The sequence below is a fragment of the Falco rusticolus genome, chromosome 3 (assembly GCF_015220075.1).
Source record: "Falco rusticolus isolate bFalRus1 chromosome 3, bFalRus1.pri, whole genome shotgun sequence".
Classification (NCBI taxonomy): domain Eukaryota; kingdom Metazoa; phylum Chordata; class Aves; order Falconiformes; family Falconidae; genus Falco; species Falco rusticolus.
In genome coordinates this window covers 12,344,376-12,363,876 of record NC_051189.1, presented here as the reverse complement: position 1 = coordinate 12,363,876, position 19,501 = coordinate 12,344,376, and the positions used below count along the sequence as shown (strand labels likewise).

The following is a 19,501-nucleotide window of genomic DNA, read 5'->3' as shown; positions in this document are numbered from 1 at the left end:
TGTTGTCGGCAGACCTCCTGAGGGTGCACTCGACCCCACTGTCCACATCATGACAAAGATGTGGCACAGCACCAGAGCCAGTACTGACCCCTAAGGAATGTCGCTCATCACCGATCTCCACTTGGTCATCGAACCATTGAGCGCAACTCTCATAGTGTGACCATCCAGCCAATTCCTTATCTATCGAGTGCTCCACCCGTCACATCCATGTCTCTCCAGTTTAGAGTGAATGATGTTTGGTGGGAGAGCATTAAAAGCTTTGCATGGTGACAAAATGGGGACAGCTGGATTAGGCAGGGCATGGGACAGAGGTTGAAGAGAGCCAGGCCAGCTCAGGCTGGGGACGGGGGGCGGCGGGAGCCGGCGCCAGCCGTGAGCGGAGGCGCTGGGCGTTGGGCCGGAGCCGGGGCCGGCCGCGCAGGCCGTGGCTGCCCCCGTTGCTAAGCGACGGCCGCCGCGGCTGCGGGCGCCACGTGACGCTGCGCGCTCACGTGACCGGCCAACGGCCGGCGCTGGGTGATGACGTGGCGGGGCGGGGGTGTGCGGGAGCGCTGCGGGGATGGAAGAGAGGGAGCAGCTGTGGCGGCAGATCTGCCAGCTGCAGGGTACGGCCGGGCCGGGGGAATGGTGGGGCGGCTGCTGTGAGGGGACACCGAGTCTTGGGGGAGAAGAGGGCGGGTTGTGAGGGGAACAGGGGAGGGGGAAGAGGGGGAGGGGCGGGCTGTGAAGGGAGCCGGAGGGGGAGGGGCGGGTTGTGAGGGGACCCGGGGGAGGAGGGAGGAGGGGCGGGTTGTGAGGGGACCCGGGGATGGGGGGGAGGGGCGGATTGTGTGTGGGAAGAGCGGCGTGTTGTGAGGGCTCCCGGTGGGGGGAGGGGCGGGTTGTGAGGGGACCCGGGGGGGAGGAGTGGCGGGTTCTGAGGGGACCCTGTAGCCTTCTGGGGGGGAGGGGCAGGCTGTGAAGGGGACTTTGGAGTCTGGGGGGAAGGGACAGGTTTTGACGGCGGGCCTGGGAGTTTTGTGGGGGAGGGGAACGGAGAGGAACCCGGAGTGCCGGGGAGGGGAGGGCTGAGGCTTGGTAAGGGCCCAAGAGGTGGGAGAGGGGAGAGACCCCCGAGTGCTGGATGGGCCAAGGCAAGGAGGGAGGAGAGCACCGGAGGGGTTCAGAGGTCCCCACGGTAGGGAGTTCCCCCATGTTGCTCGTTCTTATAGGGCCTGTGACCCTCCTGGCTGGGGGCTGGAGGTGTCCCCTCCCCCATGTCCCCCGGGGCTGGTGGCACAGAGGTGGGATGTGCCCCTCGCCCTCTGTCCCTTGACTCCTCGGCAGCGTGGATGAGTGCAGGGGGGATATATTTGCGTGCCCTTTCCTACCTCTGGTGAGCATCAGTGCTTATTCTTAGCACTCACTCACTATTTATAGACCCCAAAGTAATTTTCCTTCATTAGTAAGGCTGGAAACTGCTTGGGCCTTGTGGGGGATCTGCCTCTGTCCAGGAGCTCCTACGTGGCAGGGGTGTAATGAGAGGGAGGAGAGCATGGTCCTTGCCTTTTCCAGGAGGGATCTGCTGACGCTGCTCTTTTGGTGGCTCTGTGACCTCTTGTGTAGAAAAAACTTTTCTATACTGACGTATCCCTAAAATATAAGTATTAAAAATCCTTTGATAATCCCTTTTGCTGAAAGGTTTTTCCTAAACACTGAGGCTTAACAAGTGCAGACCCTCCCTAATTGACATGTATGTATTATACAAACAACTTTGTTAGTAGAGCAAAGCACCGGGGAGGTGGAGTGGCTTGGCAGAAGGATGTGCAGTGACTCAACAGCAAAACTGGGGCTGCCTCGGAGCCTCCTCATTGCTGCTTTGAAGTAGAGCAATGAAGCTGGTGAAGGGTCTAGAACACAAGTCTTATGAGGGGTGGCTGAGGGAACTGGTGGCGTTTAGCTTGCAGAAAAGGCTGCTCAGGGGAGACTATCACTCTCTACAACTGCCTGAAAGGAGGTTGTAGTAAGGTGGGGGTCAGTCTCTTCTCCCAAGTAACAAGTGATAGGATGAGAGGAAACAGCTGCAAGTTGCTTGTGGGGGGGTTTAGATTGGATATGAGGAAAAATCTCTTCCCTGAAAGGGTTGACAAGCATTGGAAGAGGTTGCCCAGGAAAGAGGTTGAGTGACCATCTCTGAAGGTATTTAAAAGATGTGTAGATGTGGTGCTTAGGCACATGGTTCAGTGGTGGGCTTGGCAGCATTAGGATTAATGGTCAGACTGGATATTAAAGGTCTTTTCCAACCTAAATGATTCTGTGAGTCTATGCTTTGTGTTTGGGGCTGGCAGTGGCTGTGCTGGACTACTTGCAGGCACTCAGAGACTGTTCTGAAAAGATATCTGGAAATAAAATTAACATTTTTTTTAAAAATTAGTCTCCAAAACCAATAATTCACATGTCTGTTTTGGCACATAAAAAAGATTGTTTAAGGGGCAAAATGTGGCTGACAGCACTAGTGCAGTGTGTTAAGGGTGTGTTGGTGAATGTGATTCAGACCTGCATTGAGCTCTCCTGCAAAATCACTTTTGTTGCTGACTTTTGTGAGGATTGAGGGAGATACTTGTTTTAAGTTTTTCCTTCCAGCACTGCTTATGTGAAATGTGGCCTGCGCAAGACTGTGTGGAGTGATTGTCCTCATTGCAGCACAAGGAAAACCAACGTTGTGATGCTGCCAAACTCCTGTAGGAATGGTGGTTAACAGTCCCTGTCTTCTTTTCCTTAGGTCTCATAAATGACCATAAAAACACACATGGGGATGCACCACGGCCGCTGCCACCTGCACTGCCGAGGTGGAACAACCCCCACCAGCCTGCCTTCAACAGGAGGGGGGCATTTTCAGCCAGGTACCCCCAGCAGGCTTCCAGGGATTTCCAGCTGCGCCAAGGTCACTCCTGGAGGAAAAAATACTCTCTTGTCAACCGGCCGCTGGGATCAGCATGTGAGGTTGGAAGTGGTGGAGGTGCCAGCACATCTTGGGCTTTTGGAAGCCATGGGGACAGCCAGGCATCTGAACCACCAGAATCGTCTCCGGAGAGACATGTGGACTTAACCACAGATGGTAATATAGTTGTGGGGATCCAGCTGCCACAGAGGGCTGGCCCATTTGTAGATATGAAAGGCTTTGCTGATGTGGGTTCTTACTGTGAATTTTCTGGGCTGAAAACGGTGGTCAGTGCTCCAAGCGACAGTAAAAATGTGCAGAAATCTTCATACACAAGCCGAAGTGAAGAGAGAAGACCCTCTCTCTCAGTTTCATTTAGTTCATCTCACCGGTTTGTGAGTTCAGCGTACGTGAGCATGTCAGATAAGCCTAGAATGGTGCGTCTGTCTGGTGACGTGGCCAGGAGCTCCCTTGCCTCCTGCGGAAGCACCAGTGAAAGCGCTGTGACACTGAAATCAGAGCCACAGCAGCCTTTGGTGTTGCCAGATCGCGAGCCAGCTCGGCACTTGGTGCAAAGGAAGTCAGAACCACCAGCTCCAGGGCAGTCTAGTTGTGAGCAAGTCAGAGATGCTTTTGGAGAGCCGAAGCTCCTTGGAAATGGCAAGACATGCTCTAGATCTGCTCAGGCTGCGACTTTGGTGGTTGGGATGAGCAGTTTTTCTGTAGTCCCCAAAGCTGCTGGTCTCCAAAGAGTTGCCTCAGTATCCATCTCCAGCAAAGCTCCAAAGTTCAGGAAAACTAATTACACGTGGGTTGCAAACCCTGGCAAATGCTCTTGTACTGTGAAGAGGTGGGTCAGCCCTAGAGCTTCTGAAAGTGCTAAGAAGGTTGCTGGTGGAGCGGACAGAGGTGCTAAACTATCACCAAAAGCAGAATTGGGAGTAAAGCTGAAGAAATCGGGACTGCAGTCTAAACTAGGTGTTTCTCCCAGCAAGTATAAGTGGAAAGCCACCAGCCTGCAGACCTCACCCTCCACCTCCAAGTCAGCATTCAGGTGGCGATCTGAGGATCAGATAAAGCCTCCAGCTCCAAACCTCCCTCGAGCTGGTGCTGCCCCACCACCTCAGAGTGCTGCCGCTGTTGGTCTTGGTGGTGCAAAGTCCTCTGGTGATGCTGTGCTCTCCAGTTATAAAGTGAAGAGTCGGACAAAAATCATCAAGAGAAAAGGAAACTCGGGGTAAGTTGTTGGTCATCTTCAGAGTGGTGTCGTCACACTTGTTGGGTTTTGTGTTGATTGGCAAAGTTGTGGCTATAAGTGAAATTCCAGTGAGCACTGTAAACTGGAAGGGTATATGTATGTGCCTTTTGCTTTTGAAGTGTGGTGACTTTGTTCTGTCTGGAGGCATCCTGCTTTCCAGGGTTGGAAGGCTTCAGGTTTTAATTGCTTTTGCAGGCTCTGTAACTATGACTTCAACCTTTGAAACAGAGCTGGGTTTTCTTCTTAGCTCCCACCCCTGTTCTCCAAAGACTTCTGCAGCACTCACGAGACTCCTCCCTGACCTGAATAACAGACTAATATTCCAAGGGAAGGAAAGAGCTGTCTCGATTTATTTTCAAACTTGCATAACCTTGTTGCATTGGGGGCTGGGGAAAGGAGAAGTGGTTTGAATTGCTGTATCATGTACTATCTGTTCCTGTAAAGCATTGTGCAGACCCTGGGATGGAGCAGGGATGGGACGTGAGTTGTGCACGCTCTACTGTAGAAGAAGTGCTATCTGTGCTGCTCTGCTGGTACTTTCATCCCTTGGGTGCCATCCTTTTGTGCTATCCACCAGTAACCCAAAGTGTCCTCCCTGAAGGCTCTTGTTCTTCCTTCTTCTTGTCAAATCAGTGACAGATCTGTGGCTGTCATAGCTACCTTGGGAGCGTGTGGTGTGCCAGATCAGCAGATACTCCTGGGGTATTGTGGAGCAAGTTCTTCCCCCTGGCCATGTCTGATAGGGACAGAGTACAATGGGACGTTTATAAATGAAGCTTGGCGGAAGGAAAAGGTGTGTGGGCTGAGTTATCTGTAAAAAGGTTTTGCACCAGGCTGGGAGTCCAGAGGAAACAGATAAGAGATTGGGACCAAACTTTCTCTGAAAGCAGGTGTGTCGTGGAAGTGCTGCAAGGGCTTAGTCACATTGTGCTCCCGGTGGGAAAGCTGTGTTTCTCAGCAGGGCCGTATGCAAGCCCAGCCTGTGCTGCAGGGAAGGGATAAACAGGAGGAGGTGAGGGTTGGTGGCACAGCTGTGTGACCTCTATATCACTGAACTTAGAGATACCCTCAGTGTAGCGGACACGTGGTTGGCTCCTTTCTCACTACAACAATGCCAAGCTTGAGCTCTTGAAAATTGAGGGCTGTGGCCTAAATATTTTGAGTGATGCAGTGAGCTGGTAAACGGCAAAGACTGAGAATCTGGTGCCTTGATTCCTGCTTCTATTTTCAAGATCCTCTGCTCAGTGCTTCATCACAGGTTTCCATCCCTTCCTTGCCCTCCTGGTTTGCTGGGTTATCTGGCTGTGGGTGGATCATTCTGGAGCAAGGTGCCTGGAGAAGCTGGGGTTGTTTGGGATTTTTTGGCAGCTGGGGAGATGAGCCCCCCCCCCCATCTTGCTAAAGACCAGCACGATTAGAGAAGTGATTGTCCCCCTGTACTTGGCACTGGTGAATCCTGTGTTCAGTTTTGGGCCCCTCACTAAAAGAAAGACATTGAGGTGCTGCAGCGTGTCCAGAGAAGGGCAACAAAACTGGTGAAAAGGTCGAGCACAAGTCTTACGAGGAGCAGCTGGGGGAACTGGGGTTGTTCAGTCTGCAGAAAGGAGGCTGAGGGGAGACCTTATCACTCTCTACAACTGCCTAAAAGGAGGTTGTGGTAAGGTGGGGGTCAGTCTCTTCTCCCGAATAACAAGAGGAAACAGCCTCAAGTTGCACGGGGGGAGGTTTAGATTGGCTTTTTCTTCAGAAGGGTTATCGAGCACTGGAAGAGGCTGCCTAGGGAGGTGGTGGAATCACCATCCCTGAGCATATTTAAAAAATGCATAGTTGTGGTGCTTGGGGACATGGTTCAGTGGTGGGCTTGGCAGTCCTGAGTTAGCGGTTGGACTCGATGATCTTAAATATCTTTTCCAACTTAAAATGATTCTATGAGTCTATCCTCTCACCCACATCCGCTGAGCAGAAAGCAAAAGGGAATGAGTCAAGTTAGGCTGTCAAATACCTCATTTTCCATCTGTGCTTTGCCAGAAATTCATTACACTTGTCTATTTACTTGCAATTTTCTGTTCAGTGCTTCTTAGCACCCTTGGGTAGGGGACCAGTGTGGAGCTTGGTGATCCAGCTTCTCCTCTCAGTGCTAGGAAAGGGGACTGAGTACATTTTGGTCACCTCTCTCCTTTCTTCTAACTGTGTGGTGTTCCCTTTCACAGTTCCCTGACAGATAAGAAGAACAGCTCCTCACCCACCGTGCCTCTGAAAAGCCACTTCCATCTCAGGAAGAAAAACTCTTTGCGGGGGAAACCTTCTGTGCCACTGAAACGCTCCTCTCCCAAGGGCCTGGTACAGATCTCCACGCACAGGCTCTGCAGGCTGCCGGTCCCTGGGATGCAGGTCTCTACCAAGGAAGGTAGGAACAGCTGTCCCAAGGGATGACAGTGCTCGCTGACTGCAAAGTGGTTCCAGGGGACACTCTTGGGTTTGGAAATGAGTTACCGAGTCCTCCAGGAGATGTATCTGCTATTGTCAGTCCTGGACCAAACACTGAGGAGAAGTTTGGGTGGAGTAAAAAAATTCTGCCTTACCTCAGAGCTGTCTTGTGCTTTGACATCTCCTGACAAGGCCATTTTAAAGTTGCTTCTTGCTTTTAGTGTGGTTTTGCTGGACTTGCAGGCATCGTACAGGAAGGTGCTCAAGGAAGGAAGAGGGTAGCAGAGGCAGTAATACTTCTGTGAGACTAATCTTTCTTTTTGCACTGGGTAAAAGCTTGTGCATGCTGTGAGACACCCCTCTAGCAACTATAGACCTACCTAATGCACCTGTTTCCCAGTTCCATGTCTGTGGGCATCTAGGTTTTGTATGAAATTTGCTTAAAATAGCAATAATCAGAGGAATACCATGTCCATTTTGTTTACATCCATGTGTGCTGGCTTGGGCTGGCAATGGTCAGAGTAGAAATCAGCTACACCTACGCGTGTGCGAAATGTTTTCGTGATGTTTCTGGCTCAAAGTCTGATTCTGCTATTCAGTGGCCATTTATGTGGACAAGTGGCTCTGCTCCCCTGAGATTCAGTTTCCTCAAATGTATTTGAAGCATGTTTTGTTCCTGTGCTGTGCTTGTTGATGTACAGCAAGGTGGCCAGTGACATTGTGGGTAGGCATTGCTTGAGTTGGGAGGGCTGTTAAGGCCGTGATGTAGCTGTGAGCTACCTCCAAAAGTAAAAGCTGTTGAGCCTCTGTTTTCAGGAAGACAGAGCAGGAAACCACAGAATTTCAACTAGTGAGTTTACATGTGTGATTATAATTAATTCTTATTCAGACAAATCACTGCATTGAGATGTTACTGTGTTTTGATGGATGAAAAGACAAGAATGGGGGGCTTGCTGTTCAGGAAAGGGAAAAGCTTTTTGTGGGAGGAGAATAAAGGGATTTTTCCCTTCATGTGTGTGTTTGAAGATGGATTTGGAGGGATGGGAGGGATGCTGGGAGCAGAATTTTCATTCTGGTGCTTTAGGAGGCAAGCAGTGACTCACGGGAGAGGCTTAATGGCAACTATCAGTATTTGAACAGTCCGTTGATATTTTTGCCATAATTTACTCAAATTACTGCTAAAATTTTCCTCTGACAAGTTCTCTTACAAAACTATTCTGTATTTCCTCATACATTTGCCACCTTCCAAGAAGATCTTGGGTTCAGGAATAATTAATGCAAAACTAATGGGAATTTATTAAACTAGAGGAGTTTGGTGGAAAGTTAAATAAACATAGGCTTCCTAACTAGAATAAAAATGCTACCATCTGATCTCAGTGCAGGTTGTGAAGAATATGATTTCTCTCAAAGGTCTCCCTTGACAGACACCTAAGTAAAAGGCAGTTTGAAACACACTGTAAAGGGCAATAAGGAGAATAATATGTGCATTTGTGCAGTTGCATTGATGATCCAGCATTCAAGCAGTTGCCTGGCTTTGGGGCTGAATCTTGCTCCATTTAAGGATGTCAGCCAATCCTTTTGGTGGCTGGAAAGGCACAAAGACTGCACCTCCAGATGCTGTGTTAGAAGTTTTCATGCAGTATGTGAAGGCAGCATGTACTGTTGGAGGTCTTGGTCATACTTGCACTGTGGTTGTGCTTCTGTGATCTTTGAAATTAGAGGTGGTGGATATAGCATGTGGCCAGACCCAACTGTGATGGTGATGTGGGGGCAACAAGGCTTTTCTTCCTTGGGTGATGTGTAGAAGGAGGGAAGCAGCCCTTCAGTCTCCCCAGAACTGTCCACTGGCTATTCTGGGGTGAATTTAGGGCTCATATCTCACAAACTACTTGATGGGGACCTTTCTCCAGTGCGGCATATCCAGTACAAGTAATTGAATAAATCTTCATGCTGTAAAGCTCTTTTTTAAAGAACGTACTGTGCTTGCTGAGAGCCTGATGCTAACACCTCTACAGTAGGCTTTGGAGAGACAGAGAAATTTGGGGTTGCAAAGCATTTTACCTATGAGGAAACTGAGACCCTGCTGGTTACAGGGATATAAGCTGTTCGGGTGATCCAGGAACAGACCTGAGGTTAAACCAGATCCTTGTTCTCTGTGTGGCTTCATGTTTACACCTGGATTTGTGCAGAGCAGTGGCCTCACTGTAGTTTGGTCAGCTGTGTGTGCCATTGAGGAGATCACAGTGCTCAAGCTGCTGCCTTGGGAAGGCTCCTAGCACCCATCTCGCTTGACTTGGCAAACATCTCTTCTTTTTAGAAGCTCTCAGTAAAAACATAAGCCCAGTGAAATGAAGCTTTCACATAGGTTAAGAGTATACAAAATGGATCAAAATCTTCTGCCCCCCTGGAAGCCTGAGTGGCAGCTGCCAAAAGCCTGTGTCTTTTGGGAATGTATTCTGAGTTCTAGCTCCTTGGTTGAAGGTAATGTTCCCATACTGAAAAAAAAAATATAATTTTAAACTGCACAGGGGTGAAAATATGTAGATAGAGTGGAAATACAGTTGTGCTCCTGGCTTTGTTCAAAGTAAAGTTGGCAAATAAAGAAGTCTAGGAAAGTAGGGGGGAAAAAATGGAATATGTGTCTGGAAGTGACTTTGGGAGAGTGTATAGTTCATTGACCTGTTCAAAAGCGGATCAAACTATCAAACCATTCCTGACAGATGTAGCCAAACCTAGCACAGCCAAAACCCTGACTTCGGAGAGTTGAGTTGTCTGCATTGAAGTGACTATGTTGTTTTCTGGCTTGCATCTGTGCACTTCTCAGTCTTAGCTCAGAGATGTGGAACCTGGTATCTGCTTTAATAAAACTTGGTGACCATGCCTTGTGGCTCTTTCTTTGCAAACTGCAGTACCTGCTATAAAAAAAGTGTCTTGATTTGGTTCTTAAAATGACTAGAAGTAAATATCCTGCCTGCCTTTTCTGGTGCGTATATCTGGGTGTGCACATGTGAGACTACTCTTCCTCACTTCATGAATGCCACAAATACTTTTTGCTGTGCCTCGCTGTGCTAATGGGAGCACGGACACTGATTCTTTAGATGGTGAATTAAAAATGCTTCCTCACCGTAATTATGAAATGGCTTCTAAATTTCTTTCTTGCTTTCTGTGGTGGAGAGGAATTATACTCTGGTGGATGAGGCATTATTTGGACTGGAAAAAGGACTATCAAGTGGCACTGGGATCCATTCACTGGAAGCTCTAAAAGAACTCCTTAGGCTGCTTTTCTCCTCCCCAGGGAGGAGGGTATAAGGTTATTTCTGCTGTGTTTGCTGCTGCTTTGTCCAGCCTTTCTGCAGAGCTGAATTAAATACATCTTTCTGCTAGGAGGACTTTGTGCAGTTGAGATCTCTTGCTGGGTATATTTCCTGTTGACATGGTGACTATGAGAACTTGGCTGCACATCCCCTTCCTGGAGAGGCTCTGTAAGATACGACACAGCAATGTAAGTTTGAGAGTTCTTGTCATCTTTTCTCTACTGTGCTTACAGGCTTTCCCCTTGCTGCTGGGACATAGAGTGCTAAATGCTGATATCATGTGGGTAGATGGTTGCTGGTAATCTAACTTCTGTTGTACTGTTATCTCAGGGGATCCCAAAGGACTTTATTTGCTCTTTCCTGTGCCATTGGCTGCTCTGTGAGGCAGCTGCTGAGCGATGCACATTTGCTTTGCTTCTCCAGTTAGAAATTCAGCAAGAGTCTTGACTGCTTTAAAATTGCCAAATGAATTTTGGCAGGGTTGGTGCTGCTTGCTGGGCATCCAGTTATGGCGAAGGACTAGCAAGGTGCCTGCCCCACACATACTTTCCTCTTAGCAGCAGCCATGCCTGTAGCATGGAGGCCAAGCAACTTATGTCCAGCAGACCTCGACCCTTCATGTTTACCTTCATAATTAGCCTGTGGATTTGCTTCCTTTGATTGGAATTGAGTTTATAGGTTTGAATCCTTTATACCTTAAGGCTTTTCTTTTGAGAGAGGGTTAAATCCTAGGCAGTGTATTTTAGCTTAATGTGTTGAACTCTTCTTATGCTCTGGATTTTTACAGCTGTTGAATTATTGCTGGACTGTTCCTACGTGCATTAGGATTCTTTTTTTTTTTTTTTTTCCACAGGGAGACATGTAGGGTCTAGTATGAAAAAAGGTTGTTAGATGCTGGATGGGGCAAGGATATTTTCAAGGCAGCATTTCGAAGTCTGATAAGAGAGTGTAGCCACAGATAGGGCTTGGAGCAGCTCGGACATCACTCACGTTTTGTGCCTCTAAACATATAATTACATATATAGTGGGTGTCTTCTGGTTTCACAGCACTCCTGTAGTGAGCTGGGAATAAGTCAAGGCTTGTGGGTTCAATTCCTGCCTCTCAGGTTATCAGAGAGATTTTGAGAGGGTTGTTTTTATTTCTCTTTGCTTGTGCAAAGTGGGGATATTAATCAGGTGGTAGATTTTAAGTCTTGCCATTTGTTACTGAGAACCTCTGGGAGCAGAGTAGGGCACAAATGGAGCAGTGAGACTGATGTTCAGTCTCTGGCTTGATGTTGAAGCAACACCCATCGCCTCTCTTGCTGGGAGCAGACTGGTGACAGTCCTGGGCCAGCTGAGTGGCTTACCTCTGATTAGTTTGTCATCTTGAGTCTGAACATGCACAGTTTAGCTAACAAACAGATCAAAAAGCCAGATGGTTCATGCTGGGCTCATGATCCTGCTGGATGGATGTGGTTGTGCTGGAGCCTGGATCCAGTTGGTGCTCATGCCAGTGTGGTGAGCGAGCATCTGGCATGTCTGCATTCCCAGGGAGCTGTGGGATCCCACGTCGGATAAAACCTGTGTGTGTCAGGGCTGGGGACAGAAGGACAGCTGGGGACCGTGCCTTAAAGGTGCACTGCAGCATGAGTGCAAAAAACTGGGTCAGCCCCTTCCTTCCCTGCTGATGCAGGTGGCATTGTGACACAGCTTTGTTGTTTCCTTGTCTGTCCTGTTAAACAGGCTCTTGGGATACATGGCATGAATTCTGCAGTACGTACTGAAGTCATTGGTCCTGCCTTTCCCAAGCATGTAACGCAAAGACCTGTCAGTATCCTGACTCTACAATTCCCTTTTTGGATCCAAATGGACCCGTTTGATCTTGCGCAGCAGTGCGGCTGTGCCAGCCACTGCTGAGACTCGGTTTCAGATTGGTGTTTGTGATGGTCTGTATTCAGAGGCACTTGGCTTCTGTGGGAATCGCTGTGTTTTCGTTTAAGGATCAGTGGTCATACTAGCAACAAAACGGAAAGTGGCAGACTAGTAGCAGTTCTCTTGGGATTATTTGGGCTGCTCTCATGATGAGTGTGATATCTGTAGCTGTTATCATTTAACTCCAAAATACTCATTTGGTTAAATGGAACATTTAATAACTGGTCAGAAATTGGGATGTGTCCCAAATGGAAGTTCCTCAGATGGGGTGGTAGAGTGGTGAAGCATTTCTAATGCAGTTAGCGTCTGTTCATCCAGGTATTTTAATGCAGATCTTGCGCTGGGACAGAATGCCTGTGTAGGATGAGCTCAAGCGCTTGACCAAAGCAAAGAGGAATAGAAAATGTTCTGTTGCTCAGTTTAGCCAAATTGATGTTGATAAAACAGCCTTTAGATGTTGTACTTCTTGACCACTTAGTACTTAATATTAATGTGCCATTAATATTAAAGACTGCCTTTTTCTTTTTATTCCTTTTTCCCATTTAACTTCTTAGGCTCTTTTTAGAGGGAAGGAGAACTGGGAGATAACTATTTTGCCAGGAGCTGTGACTTCACTCAGGTAACATGTCCCTGCTTTGGGCATGGTTGTGAATCTGATGAAACTCATCCCCTTGTTTGAGCTGGCTTCACAACTTCTGCAATGGGGTCTGCTTCATCTGGCACCTGCATATTTCAGACTCCTGTCTGAATGTCAGGTTTCATATATACATTTATCTATAGAAGACAGCAGATCAGGCTGTCTCACTTGCCTCTGGTGTAGGCAAGACAGTTTGGATCTGAAGATAAGAGGGATAAAAGGCAGCAGTTACTTCCCTCCTTATCCAGGGAAAAAGCTGGAGGAGCAACAAAGATCATCAGGCTGCTGAATGTGGTCCTCAGACCGCTGGTGCCTCTGTGTTGCACAGAAATAATACAGCCTGTTTAAATGCAAGCTGAAGTTAACTTTGATTCCTATTTCTTTTCTTCAAATTATATATTTTTATATATTACGTATTTTATTGTTTTTATTTTAAATTACTTGCTATAATTGGAAGTGCTCTTACAGCCTGAATTTTTAATTCCTGTATTAACTGTGTGGGAGTCACAATGGCGAGATTGCTGGACTGCCCTTGTACTTGAAAGCCCTAAGCTGCAATCCTCTTTCTGGATGCAAGAAGCAGGGGGAGGCGAACTGGTAATTAAGATGTGGGTGGAGTTTTCATGGACGGCAATTCCCCCAACCATCTTATTTTTGGCATCAGAACCAAAGGATTTGATTTGGAGAATAAATACTGGGCTTTTTGTCATTCGCCTAGTAACTTTCCTGCCAATAACGTATGTTGTAATTATGTTGTCTAAATGGCAAATGTCTATCCTGAATTGACTTTTTGTTGCTTATTTGTTACAGCAAAAGGGCAATACAATCAAACTGTGGTGCGTACGCTGGGACAACACAGTTTCCTGCAGTGTTTTTTGGCCACGTGCTGTCCAGTTTAGCTTGGGCAACCTTTATCCACTTTCTCCAAACTGGAGATAGTTTTTTTCCTGAAGGTGCAGGGGTGTGATCTTTTTATCACTGGTTTTAAGGGAAAATACCAACTTCAGAGTGAGGTTTGACTGATCCAGATGCAGCAACAGCGGGATAAGCCTGCTCCTCCAGTGCTACGAGTCCTGTGCCAGCAGTGCGGATGTGGGAATGCCCCATTTTCCAGCAGCCATTTACTCCCAGTTCTAGCTGGTCACTTATTTGACATCTTGCAGGATGAAGCCCTTTCTCAACTCTTGTTTTTGATGAAAGACAGGTGAGCACTTGCAGTTGTGAACCTTTCCTCACCCTTGCAAATAATCAATGCTGTTGCCCTCCTTGGCTGCTGCAGCTCTTGTGCAATGCTGCTGTGCTGGTAAGTGTTCACCCTGCTTGGGCATTCGGCATGATGGTGCTGCCATTTCTTATTCCCCTGGCTTTTTCTTTGGGAAAAAACTAGAAGTGCTTAAAATTAAGATTTTTTTTTTTTATACTTTTTAATTTTTTTAAGATTTCTTTTAATGTCAAAGATATGGCAACTCTATGGATGGGGAACTGCACCATGCCTCTTCGCTGTGTGTTTGGCACAGGAGCAGAGAATGGGATTTCAGGGAGTCTCTCGGGCCACCCTTCCTTCCCTGCAGCCCTGCAGAGGGCACTCGTGCCCCTCGCATCTCCCCAGTCCACCTTTTTCTGGTTATTGATGGCCTAATTTCGTCTTTATGTGAAAGAAAGCAGATATCAAGTAATTTGCAGCAATAACCTGCTAATGCTGGGCCAGTATCAAAACTCCCATGTTCATTTCAAGTGGCAGATAAAACACTAATATATAATTATCCTTGCAAATTGGATTGTTTTAAATAACCAAAAGGCTATGGCCAGGAGAAAACTATCCCATTTCCCTTGAGTTACTATTGCAGTGTAATTGCTGCGTTCAATCAATTTCCTTGGCATTAGAAATTCCATCACAATCAACATTAAGCTTTATTCATTGTGATGGCTAAGAGCCGGGCCATTTCTCCTCTTTTCCTTAACTGGCAAAATTAATCAGGGAAAAGATTTTAAACATTTACCCGTGCGAAAGAGGTCAGCTCTGCCACTATATTGCTCAGCAGATAAGGGGGCTAATAAAAAGAAAATTGAATTACTAATGATCGCCAGGAACAGAGTATATAAAACCTGGCAATCGCCCGGTTCAGGAAAAAGGAGAATCAATTTTCTTCGGACAAGGTGCGCTCATTTTTTATTTTGGCGCATATTATCAGCAATTTAATTTGAAAGCGCATAAACAGGAGGAAACAGTTAGAAAATAATGAGCCTGAAGGTGTAAAATGCTGCAGGATATATGCTGTACACAATTTATTTGGCACAACAGATAATCACTTTAATTGAATTCAAAACTGCATTGTTCAGCAGCAGTGCGGGCTGCCCGCCTCGCCCGAGGGGATTGCAGAATATTACAAAGATGCCAGTAAGAGGCTCCTCGATGTCTTTTCCCCTCTGTAATGTCCCCTTCCAGGCAGGACTTCTCAGCCGTGTGCCCGGGATTGCTTAGGCACAGTCACAGCTGGCTGAAAGCAGAAGATGGAGAAAGTGAGAGGCAGATTTCTCTAGGGACCCTTCTTTATTGTATTGCTATGTATATTTGTTTCTTAAATAATTTGATGTTTGCTGGGTTTGATGGTTCAGTGTAAGATCATTATGTAAGCATGAAGCGCTGAAACCAGTCGTGTTGTCTTCTGCCTCAAGTGAACTTATTTTGCTGTGTCCCAACTGAACCTCCTGAGTTAAAAGGCTAGCTACCTCCTGATTGTAGCGATCTCCTGCTTTGCTTATCAAACTTGTTTTTTAGTAGTAGCTTTTGGATTATGCCTGGGAGAGGTGGGTGGTGGGACAGAAGCTTTTGCTGCTGCAGGTCAAGCACAACTGCCACGCGAGGAGCTGCACTGCGAGGGGTGTCTTTCCAACTGTGCCACAGAGGTTCTTCATCCTCTAATTCCTTTTGTTCTTTGGGTTTGGAGAGTGGAGTGGACTTGTGCCGGGGTGGGAATAATACTGTTACTCAGCACTTTGTTCAGAGCACTTTGGAGGCATTAACTAATGAAATGGTGGTTTGGTGAGGTGGCACAAGAAGAGGCCACATTGCCATCCCTGCTGTACACGTGCCTTGGCAAAGAAAGCCGAAGAGATGGGGAGCTGTGGCTACGATCTGTCTGTGGCCATGCAAATCCATGGCCAGAGCAAGAGTGAATTGTGAGTGGATCCTTTGTTGCATCCACGATGTACGCAGCTAGGAGGCTATTTTTTGTGTTGTCTTCCTTCAAAATACTCCTTTCCTGCTTATTTTTTGCTTTTCTCATGCTCCAGGTTGAGGTAACACAGCAGTTCTTGTTACCAGCTTCTTGCTTGTCCTCTGTTGCCACCACCAGCATTGAAGCTGACTTCTGTGAACGTGCTGAATAGAAGGAAATCCTGTTTGTGTTTGCTTCTTTCCAGAGAGAGATTGGGTTTTGTAAGACCCCCTTCACCCTGCCATCTGCAGAAGAATTTCTAAACGCCTTAATTTTAGTCAGTGATAGTCACTTTCCAAAAAATTCCCTAAACCCTACATTCTCTTTCTGCTTGCTCAGTAACATGAGCCGTGCAGTGTGAGGGTGTTGGGACGGGCAAGGGGAAAAAGGCTGGCGGCAGAAGTGGAAGGAGCTGGTTTGCATTACTCGTGCCCAGGCAAGTGCAGAAAGTAAACGGGGTGTAAATGGTGAGGAGTAAGTTATGGCTGGCATCTGAATGCTCAGCTGCTGTTAATTTTATTGACACTGGGTGTTTGTATCCCTCTGGCAGCTTTGAAAATCTCAGCAATGGGTTTTATACCCTCTTCTATTTTTTTTTCTTCTTCTACAGTGAAGGCCAATCAGGAAATATTTTGAATAGGGAGATTCTTGTTGGGCCATTGTAGTCTGGGATTTATATTTTTTTAAGCTGTATTCCTTTCTTTGTATTTTTTTCAGTGAATTGTACAAGGTGTTGCTGGTGACATCTCAGATTACGTTACATATGAGTTAAGCTGGTGCGACGTCTCTGTTACATCTTATTAGAAGGAGTCAGAGGTGGTGATCCCTGCCCTCAAAGGAAGCCCTAGTATCATGCATGGCTCAGGACCCCTTGGAGTTCCTCACGTCTCTTCTTCTCTGCTCCGTCATTAGTCTCATCTTTCTGAACAGGTCCTTCCTAGCTTATCTGAACCCTTCGCAGGTTTGCTGCTCGAGGCCAGAAAGGCTAATGCCATTACACTGTCATACGTAGATTTGACCTTGTCCATAAATCATTAGGTTGTCAGGTCTCTCTTCTCACTTTTGCTGGCTTGTCCTTGGGAGCCAGGCGTGGAGTGTGCCTGATGAAGTGGCTGTTCACTCCTTCGCAGTAATTGGGAAAAGTTCACATACTTGGCTTTTTGCCGGCACCAGTTACGTCAGTGTTCGTAAGCAACAGTTTTGGGTTTCTGGCTTTACTTGGCATTTACAGGTGACTTGTCCCAAGCTGCAAGAGGAGCTGTAGGCAGCCAGCAGCGGGGATTCTGTTTTCAGAAACCTCTTTTAGAAATAACAGGCTGCTTTGAGTGAGGGAAGTCAGCCTTGCTAAATGAGGAGGTGTCACCGTGTAGACAGCCTTCTCCTCAGTGCTCAGCTTGAGCACTCCAGCATTTCGATTTGGGGTCAGGGTAAAACAGTGACTGCAATAGGGGGAACATCCAGAGTGAAATGCTTTGAGAGACATGATCTGAAGGTGATAGTGTGCCTCTAGATAAAGATGAGTGTAAGGTGAGACCTGCAGGTAGACCTCTGCCAGGGTAGAGGTGCAGACTGAGGGATGAGGATCTGGGGAACAGCAGACAAGGCTTATAACACCACTCTGCTCTTCACATAGAGTTGCTTTAAATTATTCTTAGTCTCTGTCCATTCTTTCTCCCTTTTCCTGCAGCATTCAAACTGCATGCTCAAATTAATGTAGAAAATCACCTCTCAGTACCCCTTTCCCCTATTTCAGAGACTCTCCGGTACCCATGTCCTGTGCCATTTGATTGTGGTATTCTGTTAGTAGCAAGCAGCTTTTTGGGGAGTAGTCTAGTTATACACTAATATGAAAAATATTTGGCTTTGGGGATGCATGACATCCGTTCATTGGCTGTGACCCTTGACATTTTCAAGTCCATGGGGGGCTTTTCTAAGAATTCAAACCTTTCAGGGACAGTGCAGTGCAAAAAACAAACAAACAAAAAAACCCCAGAGCAGTGGGTCTTAGCACCGTGGTATGCACTTCTCACTCGTTCCCCTGGGACTTGCATCATGCCACTTCTTGGTGAGTGCCTGTAACCTGTTGCTCCAAATAGCACATCCTTAAATCAGGGTGGCATTGTGTAATTTCAGTCACTGGTGCTTTCTTGTTGAATGTTGGATGTGTCGTCTTGCTGTGACTTTTTACGGTGAAGCCTTGTATTCATTGCTGGAAGGGCAGAGAGTTGTTAAAAAAGAGTCTTATTTTTATAGTTTGTGCTACTAGAAAACAGGCTGGATGCTGTTGCACTGACTTCATGAATGCATAGCATGTAATTTCTGTGCTCTTTGGGATATTTTTTTTGTTTGTCGTGTTTGAACACTGCAAACCTTCCTTGTAATTTTGAGCTAGATTAGTCCCTTGCTTGTCCCTAGCAAGTATTCACGTGGACGGATCTGTTTGCATGTGTATGTTCAGGCTGCATAGTGAAGCTTTTAAAATAGTTTTCAATCCATCTGGCTCTCCCTTGTGCTCTCAATTGTGCTGGATTTCGGTGCTCCTGCCTCTTATCCCCTTAGTTGTCTTTCCTTGGGCTCTTAAGGTAAAAATAAGGAAAATAAAAGTGGGCATTTAAGGCACTTAAAAGAAATATGAATGCCTCTGTAATCTGAAGCTTGACAGTTGGGGCTCTTTCCTTTTTTGCTTTCTCCTTTTGCTGTTTCCTTTCACCTAATACACAAACTGGCTGAAGATATCCCCGGCACAGTCACAGTTGAAATTACTGGTATTTCCTGTGCTGTGAACTGATGCCTGAATGGATGATCAGAGTATCTACACAGTGCTGTCAGGACTCCCCAGATCCTGCCCCAGCAGATGCTCAACTGGCTGTAAAACCTGGGCAGGTTTCTCTGATCTGCTTTCTGCTTCCCATTCTTCTTCAAATCCCTGTTTACAAGGTTTTTTTATTTATTTTATTTTATTTTGCAAACACTTCCCATTTGATTTTCTTAGTAACAACTCACAAGCTTTGTATGGCGATTCCTCTGTATTTCTGCTGAGCTGAGTTAGAAGCCATTCATTCAAGGACTTGCCTGTTCACTTTTTGTGCTCTACAACCCTCAGAATATATAACATGCATAAGTGCACATGGGGTAAATGCTTCATGGACTTGACAACATCTCATGAGTCCTACAAAACTGTACTGTTGCAGCAGCATTTGCGGTTTCAAGTTTCTGCTTTAGTTTAAGGGATGGGGAAACGCTTCTACTTCACTTGGCAATGGGAATTTTGCTATTGCCTCTGGGAAATTTGAGTTTGAGGAACGTTTCATCCTCCCTTATGCCTCTGTATAATCCACACACGTGTGTTTTTTGGTAAACTTCTATTTTGGATTGTGCTTGGAGTTGTTTTGAATAGTATCAAGGAAGGGTGTTGTGTGAGTGTATAGACAGGGCTGGTGAGCTGTGGGTCCAGATCAGTTCTCAAAACTGATCCTGTGTTCTATTAGCCCTTAAGCCTGCCCTTGGGGCTCTGTGATGGAAAAGGGCATGAGCATACTTGGAGACTTAGTGTGGGCTATTAACTCCTGTATTGGTCACAGTGGCCAAGTGTGTGCTGCTGTTGTTCACTGTACTGGCAAATGTCCTGGGATATCTTGTTCTTGGGTGGGACAGAAAGTGATGGGCAAGTGTGTGTTTGTGGATGTGACATGCACTACAACTTTGTTTTTTCCATGAAATACCTTCCCAAAACGTGTCTTGTGAGGTCTCTGTGTTAAAACAAACAAGTTGGTGTGTATTGACACCCCATTTGTAGCCTGGGTAAAAAGCAAA

The 19,501-nt window shown here is 46.7% G+C and overlaps 1 protein-coding gene across 3 annotated transcripts in view; it reads left to right on the top strand.

Moving 5' to 3' along the window:
* The first annotated feature begins 533 nt into the window (after positions 1-533).
* The window catches only part of ZC3H3 (zinc finger CCCH-type containing 3), a 186,705-nt gene continuing 167,737 nt past the window's right edge, over positions 534-19,501 (top strand). For all 3 annotated transcript variants that reach the window (XM_037378831.1, XM_037378832.1, XM_037378833.1), the window contains exons 1-3: positions 534-605; positions 2,762-4,157; positions 6,389-6,585. In XM_037378831.1, coding sequence (XP_037234728.1) covers positions 560-605; positions 2,762-4,157; positions 6,389-6,585 — 1,639 coding nt within the window. In that variant the 5' untranslated portion in view covers positions 534-559. The remainder of the gene's footprint in view (positions 606-2,761; positions 4,158-6,388; positions 6,586-19,501) is intronic.